The sequence below is a fragment of the Dermacentor albipictus genome, chromosome 3 (assembly GCF_038994185.2).
Source record: "Dermacentor albipictus isolate Rhodes 1998 colony chromosome 3, USDA_Dalb.pri_finalv2, whole genome shotgun sequence".
NCBI lineage: Eukaryota > Metazoa > Arthropoda > Arachnida > Ixodida > Ixodidae > Dermacentor > Dermacentor albipictus.
In genome coordinates, this window is record NC_091823.1 from 30,981,838 (window position 1) to 30,996,092 (window position 14,255).

General features: G+C 43.8%; 1 protein-coding gene across 3 annotated transcripts in view; it reads left to right on the forward strand.

Annotated features, from left to right (window-relative positions):
* Btk (tyrosine-protein kinase Btk29A) overlaps positions 1–13,762 on the forward strand; it is a 29,390-nt gene extending 15,628 nt beyond the window's left edge. For all 3 annotated transcript variants that reach the window (XM_065441745.2, XM_065441747.2, XM_065441746.1), the window contains exons 15-18: positions 1,699–1,900; positions 8,248–8,366; positions 9,617–9,774; positions 12,610–13,762. In XM_065441745.2, the coding sequence (XP_065297817.1) occupies positions 1,699–1,900; positions 8,248–8,366; positions 9,617–9,774; positions 12,610–12,681 (551 nt within the window). In that variant the 3' untranslated portion in view covers positions 12,682–13,762. The remainder of the gene's footprint in view (positions 1–1,698; positions 1,901–8,247; positions 8,367–9,616; positions 9,775–12,609) is intronic.
* The last annotated feature ends 493 nt before the right edge of the window (positions 13,763–14,255 follow it).

The following is a 14,255-nucleotide window of genomic DNA, read 5'->3' on the forward strand; positions in this document are numbered from 1 at the left end:
TCGAGCAGCCAGTCGCGTGGTAATTTTCGCTCCGGAGCCCTCGGCTCACTGCGCCATCCAATGGCAGCCGGGCGTGCGCGCCACATCACATTTCTTTTTCTGGGGAGCGCGTCGATTGGGACAGCCGGAGCAAAATTTGCCAGCATGCGATCTCAGGGGCCATGAATCCGTCCACTAACTAGGGTGTCTGCCCACTATGGCTCTAAGTGGCGCTGGCTAACACTCCCACAGCTAGGTCAAGTAAAAATACCTAAGTTAATAGATGGATTGATAGCCATTGCTGTAGTACATTTGGTAGTGCAACGAACACATAATGTGGAGGTTGTGAGTGTGGCGGCAAGTTATCTTGTCGTCCACTTTCATTTCCCTTTTCTTTGTTATGTTTTAAATTGCAATTTCAAAAACAGCTGATTTCTCTGATGCTTTCCTTTGGCTTGACTGTCTGTTGGCTTCATATGGTCATGATTAACAAAAATTGTGTCCCTTGGTTTTTCTTCTCACATATATGAGAGAAAAAGGGGCCTGCCTCCCCACTTAAGCAATACATAGTTGGTATGTTCTCCCTGGTGCATCAAACTGGGGGCCTTTTATAATCATAAAAAAAAAATCAATATTTACACTTTTCATGTCATGCTTGACAAAATATTTGTAACATGGTCATATGTGGACCTCAAACGCCAAACTACTGGTGGCTAGCAGTTGCAACTGTTAGATAACCTCAGTAATTTGTGGTTTGAGTGGTAGGCATTTGACAGCTGAAGTGACTGATTCAACCACTTAATGCGGCCACTTAGTGTTTTGGCGACTGTAGTAAAAATTTAGTTACTAATATTTATGGCACATCAACGTTGTTTCTGTTTTTTTACATCAAGCATATCTGTCATTTTGTGTGAACTACAAGAAGGAAATACCATATAGAATTGTGTATGGGCCACACCCGTATGGGAGCCGCATCCCCAACTTGGCAGCCCTAAACTTGGTGAAGAAGTTTCCAGTGAAGAAGCAGTCGCGTTTGGTGCCCCAGTGCCGCACGTACACATCAGCGAATGTTCACGTGCTGCGTACTTCCACGTGCCACTAGTAGAAATGAGAGCCATCTAGTAGGGGCATATATAGTATCTAGAGCCACCTAGTAGCAGCCATCTTGTAGCGACCGAACCATTTGCTTCGGTCCTTTCTAAGGGGCACACCTCGTCGAAATTGTGAAAGAAAAATGCGGCCCTTACACAAGTATGTACGCCATGTTCTGGAAAAAAACAAGAAAAAACTTCAGTCGCTATATAAAAAATAGAAATATTAAAAAAGTCTGTATTATCTTACATACCCTTATGTAGGGGCTGGCCAGCATGGATGTAAAGTGAGGTCTTATTTCTTGCCTTCTCCCAGCTAAGTGTTACACATGTGTGAGCACATGTTCCACTGTGTCCTTGCTTAGCAATTGATCTCAGCCAAGTCATTTTGATTTTTGATAGATCAAGCCTTGGAAGACTCACAAAGCATCCTTCCTACATCACATTCATAACTTGTTTAGGAGGCTTGGCAATAAAGCGCCAGCTCAGATGTGTGATAAGCAATGTTGCTTTAGCACTCGTCATTCAGCTATAAGGTTTTTTTAACATTCTGTGATCAATTGCTTTGTTTCGTTGTTGGCTCTTGTATTTTTCACTCACTTACTCCCTGTTTTGACTGCAATCGCAGGCTCCTTGTTACAGTTCCTGCGTCGTCACGAGCGTGCCTTGAGCGAGAAAGGCCCTGTGCTGCTGCTTGACATATGCTTGCAAGTGGCTAGCGGCATGGCCTACCTTGAGCTGCACAACTACATTCATCGGGACCTGGCTGCACGGAACTGCCTTGTTGGCGAGAACTATGTGGTGAAGGTGGCTGATTTTGGGTTGGCAAGGTAATTACTGATCATCCAATTCTCCACCCTGTAAACAAACTCTGGAAGAAGAGCTACCTTGTGATGAACGAAAATTATGCCAGCTAATATACCCAGAAGACCTCAAAGCCAAGGACAAGTGTTTCTGTTGAATGCGGACTAGTGTGACAGACTGAACTGGTGATACATTCTGCGTACTGAGCATGTCACTGCTAATTGGTACCCAGCTCTGCCATGCCTAAGGATGCTGCAGGCTGCCTGTTTGTGGTGTGATTCAGTGCGCCTGAGCCATATCACACTTCATCTGTAAAATGAATTGGTAGTTCAGTGACATTTGTAGATTTATTTCACTCTTCTTGGTGCTTCCCAAACAATCGTTGTGCTTTCAGCAGAACACGTTTTGAGCGTGAAATTATGTGACTATTTAGTTGAAGGAGTGTGTATTCTGGGGTATGCGACATATTTTCACACCCGTGTCTTCATAGCACACCAGGATGGTGTGCTATAGTTTTGCAGAAAGTGGTCGTTATATCAGTACAGTCAAACCCACTTATAACAATACTGGTTTTGACACTATATCAGTTATAACAACGAAAAGCTGCTGCACTGTCAACTTTTGTATGTTTTCCATGGTGAAATAAACTGCTTACTACAATGCCCCATGTCGCATTATCAGTTGTAACGATGAAGTGCCCATGCCAAAAGGTAATGAAATGCGAAATCCTTCAAAAGAAAAAAGAAAAGGTGAAATTCGAGCTGCTGCATGATGGCCCGCTGCCCCAACAGCTGCTGCGCACCCATTTTCCAGCCTTTTCCGTGCGCCTCTCTTTTGTCGCCCTTCCAGCCCTCTGAAAACGAATGGGCTGCACCCACAGCTCTATGCCGTGCCACCCTCTTAAACATGAATGGACCGCGCCAACTCAGGCTGTTCCCTACTCCCAGATTGTTCGCTGGCTCCTCATTCAGCTGCTCTGCAAACAGCTTAAGCCACTCGTGTTCATCTTTGTTTGTTGCGTTAAAGTCGTTCCTAGCCACTTGGTTTCTCAGCCTCGTTTGACTCGCCGGCGAAGCGGAGGGTGGCTGATCTGCACACTGATTGTTGGCCATAGGCAGAAAGTTTTCATATTTTTTCTGGGGGTGGGGGCTAGGGCTCGACTGGCTTTCCGAACCATATGTATATATAGATTTATGCATTTCTTGTACTTTAAGAGATTTTGTTGACCTCAAAGAATTGTTCACTGAAGTCACAGCCTTATATGAGAATTTACAAGACCTCATAATAGGAGACGGTTCAATTTCACAGCTTGAGTCCTCTCCCACCACCAAGAATCTGGAATCTCTTGGTGATGTAATCTTCCTTCGTGTAATTGTCGTATACTTCGCTGTCACTAATACTGCTTCGCCTTTCCAGCGGAACCGCAGCCTCTCTCTCTCTCTCTCTCTCTGTATTTTTCTGTGAGTCTGAGTTTAAGCACTCCTGCGCATGACTGCTGTTGATCCTGATTTCGTGTGAATCTGGCTTGGCCTCATTTCGGTTACTGAGTGAATTATACGGGGTGCCTCAACTCTCATGCACCAAGACTTAAAAAAAAAGAGCAGCTGCATTACCAGAAGAAAACCTAGTGTTTATTGTTGCCAGTACAATGGAGTGGCCGCCAGTAATTCTTTCGTTTCTGAAATTTAATTTGACAAATGCAATTCATTATCTCATTCGAGAAGTACTATCCTAATTATCAAAGTGGCAATGAAGCATTTGTAGGCAGCCACAAATTACATCTAACTGCTGTGTTTTCAGTGACGTACTAATTGTATGCAATTTTTTCCGACCTGCAAACAAACCTCGTAAAATATGAAAAATACCAGGTCACTGCACTCCCCCCCGCATCATAAAGCAGTGCCCTCAAATAAGCTGATTGGAAGCAACTGCGTTGCCTGTCACAAACTTGTAGAGACAGCGCATCACCTCGTAAGGAAAGAGCTCCAACCGCAGGTTTCGCAGCTTTGCATCTATTCCTTCCTCTCTACATCACACTTATCATCTCTCAAGGCCGACTGATCACATTGATAACAAAAGCCCTTGATAACATGGCCGAAGTGCTGCTCTGGTAATGCACGAAATATGAAAAGCAATGCAATAGGCATAGCATGTTTCAAAATCGCCAGCTTTGCTCGCACCGCATCGACAGAGTGCGCCCGTAGCTATGTTTCGCACCAGAAACTTGCTTCGGACCAAAGCCAAATTAAAGTGACCATTTAATTTTTCATGACAGTGTATACGTGCTGCAAAAACAGGTTCATGTCAAAAAATAAAAGCGAAATAAACAGACCAGCAAGCGACCAAAGTGTATAGAAAAGGCAGAACCAAAGCTTTCAAGAAAGTAAATATACCACTTCTAAATGAATCGAACTGGCAATCAGGATGTCAGCACAAAAAAGAAAGACCATCAGAATTCAGTGTGCCTTTATTATCTATGAATTCGGAAGCTCTGTTGAACACCAGCTGCTGCCTAGAGGATGTGTTCGAATAGGTCTCCTTTTGCAGCGACGCAATCACATCTCACGACGCCATCATGATGCAATCACATCCGCTTTATCACATCTTCAGTGTCTTTCGTGTTGACCGACGCTCTAATTCTATGGCAGACATCCATTATACTTGTCTTGAGCTGATCTGACGTTCGTCTCGATCATGTAAGCATGATCTTTCACATAAGCCCAAAGGAAGAAATCGAGTGGAGAGACGTCAGGTTACCTAGCCAGCCAATTTACAGGCCCGTACCTTCCAGTCTATTGCGCATGAAAAGTTGCATCCAGCCAGTTTTGTGCTTGGCTGCTGCTGTGTGCTGGGGCTCCATCTTGCTGATACCAAAGAAGTGAAAGACGTGACAGCGCGTTATCACTGATAAGCTAATCCACCATTCCTTCAAGGATTTCGTCCACTTAACGATGTCAAGCCTGTGTGTGATCGAAGAAGATAGGACTAAATTATAGCAGCCGCGTGAATTCCACATCCCACATTGAACGACCACTTGTACTGGTGCCTATGGTGACTTACCCAGTGTGCATTGTTGTCACTCCAATACTGTGCATTATGCAAGTTTACCTAGGCATTTCTGTGAAAATTGCCTTCATGTGGGCACATGATGTTGCTCAAAAAGTCCGGTGACTCAATGGCTTTTTTGAGGGCCAAGTTCAAGAAATCTAAACGATTCTACAGGTCCCTATCTCCCAAGCATTGATGCTGGTTAAGGTGGTACGGGTGAAAGGCCGTTAGTTGGAATCCTCCGAACTGATGACTTGGAAATTGGTACGTGGGCGGCCACGTCACGCACGCTAGCGTGAGGGTTTGAGGCCATAAATGCTAGAACATCCATGTGTAGGCTGGGAGTCACAGATGGAGTCTTCCGCCTTTATTTCTTGAAGCTGCCGTTTTGTCATAGATTTTCAACATTTTGGATGGTAGTCAATGCGTTAGGTCTACCGCCACACTTCATGACTGTACATAGTTGGGGCCTTCCTCTTGTTCTCGTTTGTAGCTCCCAAGGCAAGGATCATTTTTACCTTCTGCTTATTAGAGAAAGACATGGCGACTGGGACGAAACAAAATGTGCCTTTAAACATTTGCACTGACATTGTCAGTTTGCTTTTGTGGTGATAGGCTCTGTGGAAAAAAAAAAAAGAAATGAACCATCTGTGCACTGTATCTACACTAAGACAACAGCTATCGCAGCTTGTTTCCAACTAACACCATACGCGACGTGTTACTTCGGCTGAGGCACAGGAGATATGACACTAGCTCGATCATGATGCTCTACAGCGAAGCTGTATATGGCTAGCCGATTCGTCTGTCTGTCCGTTTGTTGTCTCTACGCCAAAAACTTCGGCGCAACCCCATGTGAATGCACACACAAAAACAAAGCTCAAGAGAGGCGCACGATTGGCTGCACCTGTAGTGACGCCGTTGCTCTCCTTCGCAGCCAAGAGGGCGCGCAGCTGTTTCTCTCTGGCTCCGAAATGGGTAGGCCAGCGTCATACGTACTCCTGAGGAGCAGGCACCTTTTGATCAGCAACGCCGCGAGCAGAACTGGCAACGAGCTCGTCTACGCGTCCCGATGCTTCTGCCCCGGTGCAAGAACAGGCTTGTGCAGCCAAGCACAAGCAGTCACTGCGTACCGAGGATCCGGCAGCCTACCAGCCCGGAGCCCCCGCTGTAGTTGGCACCTATGTTGTCGGTACCTATGTTGTCGGCAATGCACAATATTGCTGATGAAAAGAAGGCACACGGCTATAGATTTGGCAACTAAGTGCTAAGTGCTTCTGACCAATGAGGCGAGTGCCGCGAAAGTGCTTGCATCGGATAGCGACAGCGACAATGGCAGCGATGACGCTGTAGGGCAGGCTGCCTCAATGTTGTCCTCACAGGAGGTCCAGCAGATGATTCAGTCCCTCCGGGGCTTAGTTTTTACGAGGAACCTTCCGCTGCACTATGTGGGGCCCCTGGATGCCTTGGAAAAGGATGTCGGCAAGCTTTGCGTAAAGCAAGCAAGGCTGACGGACATGGGGTTTTCTCGTGCAAGCCAGTGAGAAGTATGTGACGAGATGCTTCTGGCGATCTCACCTCAGCATTTCTCCTGGATTTCTCAAGCTGACAGGCTGCCGCAGCAGCTGTCTCGCAGTTTTTAAAAGGCCCCTTTCTGAGCCACCAAAGCGATGCCTCGGCGGAGCTCGCATATCGCTTGCCGCCTGTGACCCCTCTTTGCAGTTGTTACAGCAGTGCCGTTCTTTAGCGCTGACAGCCGCGCCTTGTTACACGTGATAGGAGCGCAAGCAGTTAAACTAGTGAACACAATCACCAGCCGGATGGAGGAAGATGGTGGGTTGCAAGATTGCAATGGTGGTTGCAAGAAAACTATAATGGTGGGGAGGCCAGTGCCCCCCCACCATTATAGTTTTCTTGCAACGTCTCTGGCATCCTCCTATTTTGATTTTTTCATGCAACCCAGTTATAACAATTATTGGTTATAACAATGGAATTTTCGTGGCACTTGAATATTGTTGTAAGTGGATTCGGTGGTAGTTTGTTATATAGGGACTCACCCTTAGATGTCCTCAGGAATAAACCGCACTGAAGCTGGCATTAGCAGTTACAATTAAGCAGCACTGTGGTCTGAAAACTAGATTTTCAGTGTCAGTTTTGTTTCCGGTGCATTCCCGCACCTAGCCGCAAGTTTCCATTAGAAACTTCCATCTAAAGAACGAAATGTGGCATTGTGGTGCAGTGCTTTTCATGACTCAGGCCGCGTGAATATCGACAGGAATGCTTGAGCAGCCATTGTTCCCGTGGTGGAAGGACATAGATGGTCATTCCAAATCGTTGAAATGTGTGTAATGCAAGTGGTGCTGCACAGGTAATTGTGCAAGAGCGAGAGTGGCGCCCTCGTGGCATCCTATATCACACTGGCACATGCACCAGGGCACACCCTGCGCCCTGCTGTTTTTGAGGTACGCCTCCTTCCTGGAGGCATGCCTTGAAAGCGAGTGACCTTCTTTGTGGTTTTTGAAGTCAGTGCGTGGCAGTCACTCGCTTGCTCACCTTGAAGGCCGTATCATTCTCGCGGTTGGACTGGAGTGTGGTGCCCACTGCTGTGCATCCACTCTGCTCGGACTTTCGGGCTTTGGTACTTCGTGTGTGCCTTCTTTTTACCTTGACCAAGTTCGAAGTGTTCGTCATAACAGTACAGCAATTTAAAAAGAACATTCGTTACATGAGGAAGTAGTTTCGATAGGCAGAATTGGAAAATTGTACATGCGCTGAAATGTGGCCGGCCGTTATAACCATAGGTCGTTATATCTGGGATCAATATAAATGGGGACAACTCTATAACTAAACGCTGTTTCTCAGCATGCAGTTTATGCATGAGAAAGCCCTCCCTATCGCCCTTATTGTGTGAATCTGTGGTACTGTTTTTATGTGTGTGAAAAGTCGCCAGCAAAGATACTCAGATATTTTGTGTTCAAATACTTTTTCTTTATACAAACCATAACTCATTGGAATAACCTGCCTTCAGGAGTTCCCACTGATGCCGACTGTTCAACATCCTTTGAACATAACCTTGAATTGTATTTCTTTTAATTGGTCTTGGTTGTGCTTGTGTGATTGCCACCCTTTAATAGGTCATAAGGCCTTACAGTATTGTAAATAAAAAATAAGATTAAATAATGGCAGATATGTAGTCACTGAAATGAGTGCCACACCTGCAGATAAAAGTTGTGTTTATGCAACTGCTGTATTCTATACCTACAGCCTGTAGTTTATCACATGCCTAAAACATTTGCTGTATTTCCTTTGTCTTCTTGTGGTGTTACAGATATGTCATCGATGACGAGTACACTAGCTCTGGAGGAGCGAAGTTTCCCATCAAGTGGGCTCCGCCGGAAGTATTGGGCTACACTCGCTTCAGTAGCAAGTCCGATGTATGGGCATATGGTGGGTATTGTTTACAGGAGAAGATTTGCCATCTTGTGATAGTTTTGGATTTTTGTTGCTATAGAGACTCGTGTAGACAGTAAGCTATGATGCAGTCCAACCTCATTATAACGAAGTAGCGTGCGAACTGAAAATGGTTTTATTATATTCTATATTCATTAAAAAGCATAAAAACTGATATATTGGAAAAAAAACATTTGTACTTAGGTCTGTGGGAAAGAAAAATGCAAGCGTGATGCCTCCAAGAGGGCAGCAGTCTTCTGCTGATTCTGACTTCCTGTCGGCACTTTTGCCATGCCAATGCGTGGCATGCAAATTATGCTGAATTAACATGCACTCTTCACACCATCTTTAATGTGCAACCATGCAGTCTGTGATCACACAAGATCGTCACATTGGCTTGCTGGCTGTAGGCCAGTCAAGCCAAGCCACTGGCCAAAGCATGCATGTTTGTCTAGACTGTGTTGTTTCAAGTTGCTCTTGCTGAGTATTTGGCATTTGTGCTAATACTAGGATACATATCTTGATCTGTGAGTGAACAAATATTCTCTTGCCTGCAACTGATAATGTCTCCGACTTTGCATTTGGTGTTTCATTATGGCAGAAGAATACTTGCTGAAATAACCCGTTACCAACTAAGTTTTACACCGAAGCTGTTGGCCTCTGGTTGGTCAGGATTTTGCATGGGCTCGTGCTCATGCAAAAACAGTACCGCTGCCTAGCAGCCGCGGCCACTCACAGACCTCAAACGGCAGGTGGAAAAGCTTCCGCATAACAGAATTACGTTTTCTCATATATTCAAATTGCAATCCGAAGCCATCATGTCTGCATATTGTGTGTAAGTCATACTTCACTAATTTTCTGAAGCAATTTACTGTTTAAAATTGAGTTAGCTCTATAGGGCACTTGTGCTTGGCAGAGAGCCTAGATGAGGATGTACGCTGCACTTTCGCACATGTGCGTGTGTGCGTGACGTGCATCGCATGTGGTGTTGGTGCCTGTCTAATGTCGTCTAACGTAAGTTGGGGTGGCGGTACTTGTCTAATGTTGGTTGTGCTTTAACATCGGCAGCTGCTTTGCTCTACATCCACTTCCACGGGGTGGATTGGAGGCAGACTTAATATTTACATTGGCGTTATATCCAGTAATTTGTAATATCTGAGTTCATTATATTGATGTTTAGCTGGAAGTGCATGTCTTCCACCATGATGTGATAAAGCTGTGTGCACTGCAATGAAATGTGTCTGCAGGTGTGCTCATGTGGGAAGTGTTCACGTGTGGCAAGATCCCTTACGGCCGGGCGGCCAATGCAGAAGTGGTGGAGCAGGTGCAGCATGGCCAGCGGCTAGCGAGGCCTCCCGCATGTCCTTCTGATGTGTACCAGGTCATGCGGTCCTGCTGGGAAAAGGTGCGGTCAGGATGCATGCCCATCAGCTTCCCACTTTTCTGCTGTGGTCCTAGCTAGCACACTGGCTTAAGAGGATGCTTTAGCTTGGGGCCAACTCGGATTTTCCAATTCAAATACAGTGAGCTCTCACTTGAGTGAACTTCAAGGGACTAAAGGAAATAGTTCACTTAACTGAAAGTTCACTAAACTGAATATTCACTAGACCAACATAAGACATGGCATACAGAGTCAAAAGTTTGAAGTGCAATTCATGGAGCAAAAGACATGGCATCCATAGTGTTAGAAATGTGTGAAATTGAATTTGTACATATCAACAAGTACAAAGTTCATAACAGTTATAATGCTGCCTTTCTCACTTAGAAAAAAAATCTGTAATCTTCTTCTGCACTTGTACTTTTAAAGCACATGAAGCAACAAAACTTTCCAAAGAGTCAATGTTTTTGTACACTTCTTCTGGCACAGCTTGCTGTTGAGACACAGTCTCTCAACTTTCCAATGTTGCCTACAACTTCAGCTAGAGTTATAAGGCTTGAAACTGGCTCGGCGGTTGCCTCTTCTTTGTCTCTTCTTCGTCTCTTCTTCGTCTTCTTCGCCTCTTCTTCAAAAGAAAGAGACGACTAGCCGGTCAGAAAAAAACACCACGTGGTTTGTGGTGTGACAGATTGCCGCTTTGCTCTGGCGGCGTTGTAAGCGCCAGCAATGTTACTTTGTTCATGGCCTCCGTGATCACATGCTTGCGCGTTTTGTGCGGGTGATCTCGGAGGCCATGCCTCGTTGCTGTTCGTTTTCCGCGCCGCTGCTTTACCCCAGGGGCGCTGTAGCGCCAGCGACGTTACATTGCTGCTGGAGCAGCGGTTTGATGAGGGGTGGCATCGCTTCTGATCGTAAAAATAAACCTTGGTCCTCTGAGCGAGTTCGTTAAACTGAAATATTGACTGTTACGAAATTAGTTTAAGTGAAACATTTTTGCATAGAATCTATAAGAAAACTGCCGGGGATTTTTAAAAAGGTCATTATTCTGAAATATTCAATAAACCGACGTTCGTACAACTGAGAGGTTACTGTATATGTAAAATGCAGAAATGCTTTCATGAGACAACCACTGGACTGATTTGAGTGAAATATAATTGTTGCACTTTAGAGAGAAAGTTCAATTCTGGTGACTGTAGGAAGCAGCATTCTGATTAGGCTCCTGAATTTTTTTTTAAATTGCTAAAAATCAGTCAGCTTGAAAAAAATGGTACCACGAAGTTTACAAATCTCTAGCTCCACACTAAAAACAGGTGTCACAGTTTTGCAAACTGCATCTGTTGGAACATCTCATGCGCACAAACTTTATATATGATTGTACAGCTATGTGAAATCGTTACAATGTTTGTGGGTATTTTGGTAAAGTTCTACTCTCAATTTAGTGGTACATTTGATAGTACTAGTATATAATACAGCAGTTTTAGCCCACTTAAGATTCATTATTGGGTGCAGTTACAAATTTGTGATATCGGTTTTTGTTGCCGAGTTACGCTGTTGAAAACTTAAAACCAGATTTTTGAAACTTTTCGATATTCAGGAATTTTGGTTAAAAGGTTGACTACCTAAATAAGAAATAAGCTTCTTGCAGTTAGTACAATTTAAAGGGGCGCTGAACCATCCCTCAAGCTTGGTGAATTAACATAGTCTGCGGGTAGCATGTGCTGCTGTGAACATCTCGGCCAAGTTTTGCTGTCGTATGCAGTTTGTGGAGCTCACAAGTGGATCGCGAAGTTCCCTTTCCCTCAAATGCTCTCTTTTCAGCAGAAGGCCCTGTCCTCACTCTTTTCCAGGCGCACTATTTCGTTATCGGCCACACTATTCCCTTAGACGGCTGCTATTGGCCGATAGCCGACATCAAGCTGCGGTCGGCTACGTGTGTAGATACCGCGGCCGCCGCGAGTCCACTGGCTAAGCACACTGCGGCTCGCTGAGGACAACTGCATTTGGCTTATGTCTAGCATGTTGTAAACACCAAAGGTGGAAGTTGTGGTGCCTACATTAACATCCAAAATGAAATTTGAACTCCGTGTCACGGTGACATCTAGAAGGTGGAGCGTTGTGGACCCGCTCACTGCGCTGTAGCTTTCGCAGTGCAAGGCTTTGAATAAGGAACGGGAGGCCTTGTTTGATTGCCAATAACTGCACTTCTGCCAAACCCATTGAAGCACTTTCTGTGGCAAAGTATTTCTGAAGTAGCCTTTCTCCACTTCTATAAAAAGTTGTTCAGGGCCCCTTTAAGTTTTCCTTCTTAAATGCAACAAACCGTATCAAAGTTGGTGCATTGGTTGCCGAGAAAAAATATTTCTGCATTCCTATGTATTTAGATAGGAACTCCCAAGCTAAAGCTTCTTAATGCATAATCGAGTGCAGATTGAATTTTATTGCCATAGTTAATTGCAATACCTATAAGTATAACTTTCAAGCTATTGCAACATCAATCTTTATTGTTATTGCTAATTGCTTCACATAGATTCCAACATGTGCATTGGATTTGCATAATTTTTTATTTACTTAATGAAAGTTATTTCGGTTCTATTCACCTCTTCAGTTGCAATGACCACAACCAGAACTTTTCTAAAGCCAAAACTTCTACATTGTGCTAGTTCAAAATTGTTCTCGCAGGTCGAGAAAGTTTCCATAGATATAATAGGAAATTGAACAGGAAAGATGACAGCAAAGCTTATTGGCAAGTCCTCTCTAGTAATGCACATTTGCACCTATGTGTTCTCATCATAAGTTTGTCTTTCTCTCATTTTAAATCTGCACCTTATATTTATATATAGACTTTCTTTTTTTTTTTTTCAGAAACCAGATGCAAGACCATCTTTTCGTTCCATCACAAGCCAACTGGAAAAGGTCATGGATAAGGACCATTGAAGAAGGAAATTCGAGCACAAAATCATGTGCACGGAATGCACAATCATTTCCGGTTACAAGCATGAATTGTGATGGTTTGCAGTAGGTCAACATCAAACTGAAGCCAACATTGTTTCCATGCGACATCAGGTTATATTGTTTTTATAGCTAGCACATTTTTTGTTAGTTGTTTAAGTTGAAGAACTTGTGCATGCTCTCTCTATTAAGTCTCAGTTGTTACTAGAACTTATGTATAGGCAGTCTTGAAACTTAGTTTTGAATCTTTTTTTTTTTTTTCTTCCCACCTGCGTGTTTGGCATTTACACATGCAACCACAACTGCCAACTGGATGTAACCAGTTTTGTTGTTATCGTTGACTTTGCTGTTGCCTTTTTTATGGACAGTCATTTGTATGTGCTAGCAGCAGTTAACTTGAGCCATGAGTGGCTCATCCTGTGTGCAATTTTGGTTGCAAGCATGGAAGTATGCAAGGTCGAGTTTACACTTTTGTTGCACTTGTCTCACTAAAGATCTGCTCGAGTGCAACAGCTGTTGTTTCTAAGCTGAATGTGCAGTGTTTTCCTGCAAATTGGTATTGTGGATAATATTTATGATTGTAGAGTGGCACAGTTAGAGGCATTTATTCTGTTTGTTTCTCATATCCGTGTGTGTGTACATGTTTGTTCGTGTGTCTGGGTATGCAGCATGTCAGTCTATATACTTGTACTCAAGTCATTGTTTGGAAGGCTTGCTTGAATTCAATTCCTCACCAACAAGTGTTGTGTTGGCTGCGTTTATGCTCTCTTGCAAAAGACTCTTTTTTTTCCTCTGTGCCATATATCATTCTCTCTTGAGACATGCCCTTGTGTTCATGCTGTTGGATTTATCTGTTGGCTTGTTTTTTCTTTACTGTTGTTGTCTTCAGCATCTGCTGTATTTTTAGAAATGTGGCATCATTTCTGTTATAAAAGTTGCTGTTTGACATTAAACCACTGAAGTGAAAGGAACAAGTCAGTTTAGAATTTTTTTTTTACAATGTGGTGGAGATGTGTGTGAGAAGAACATACTTTTTATGAAAATAAATAAACCATGTGTGCAAATACTCGGCTTTGTCAGTCAGTGTATATTTTTCCAGTGTTGCAAGTTCACTGGTTTCCTAATACAGAATTTTTAAGAAGTTATTCAACTTTATTGTTGGGCTATTTTGCTTTGATACCCCCTTCATCTTTTACTTGTGCTATCCAAATTTGTTCAGGGTCAGAAACAGGTATTGGGTAGGTATTATGAGGCTTTGGAGATGCTCGGCTGCTTGCTTTGCATGTGATAAAGGGATTATGTATAATTGTCACAAACAGGTGATAACCAATGTCTACTATCTAGGCAAATAATCTGCAGCTTCTTCCCCCCCCCCCCTTTTTTTAAATTGAATATCTCTAGGTATGAACCCCTGAAAATCGGTGAGAAATCTTTGAAGACTTCAGCCAAGGTTTGCGCAGGGGACTTAAGCATGACGTTAACACAAAGCCAAATTTTAATCTGAAGGATTACTTTGGCTTTACCCCCTATGAGGTGGAGGGCAGATAAGGATAAAGAAT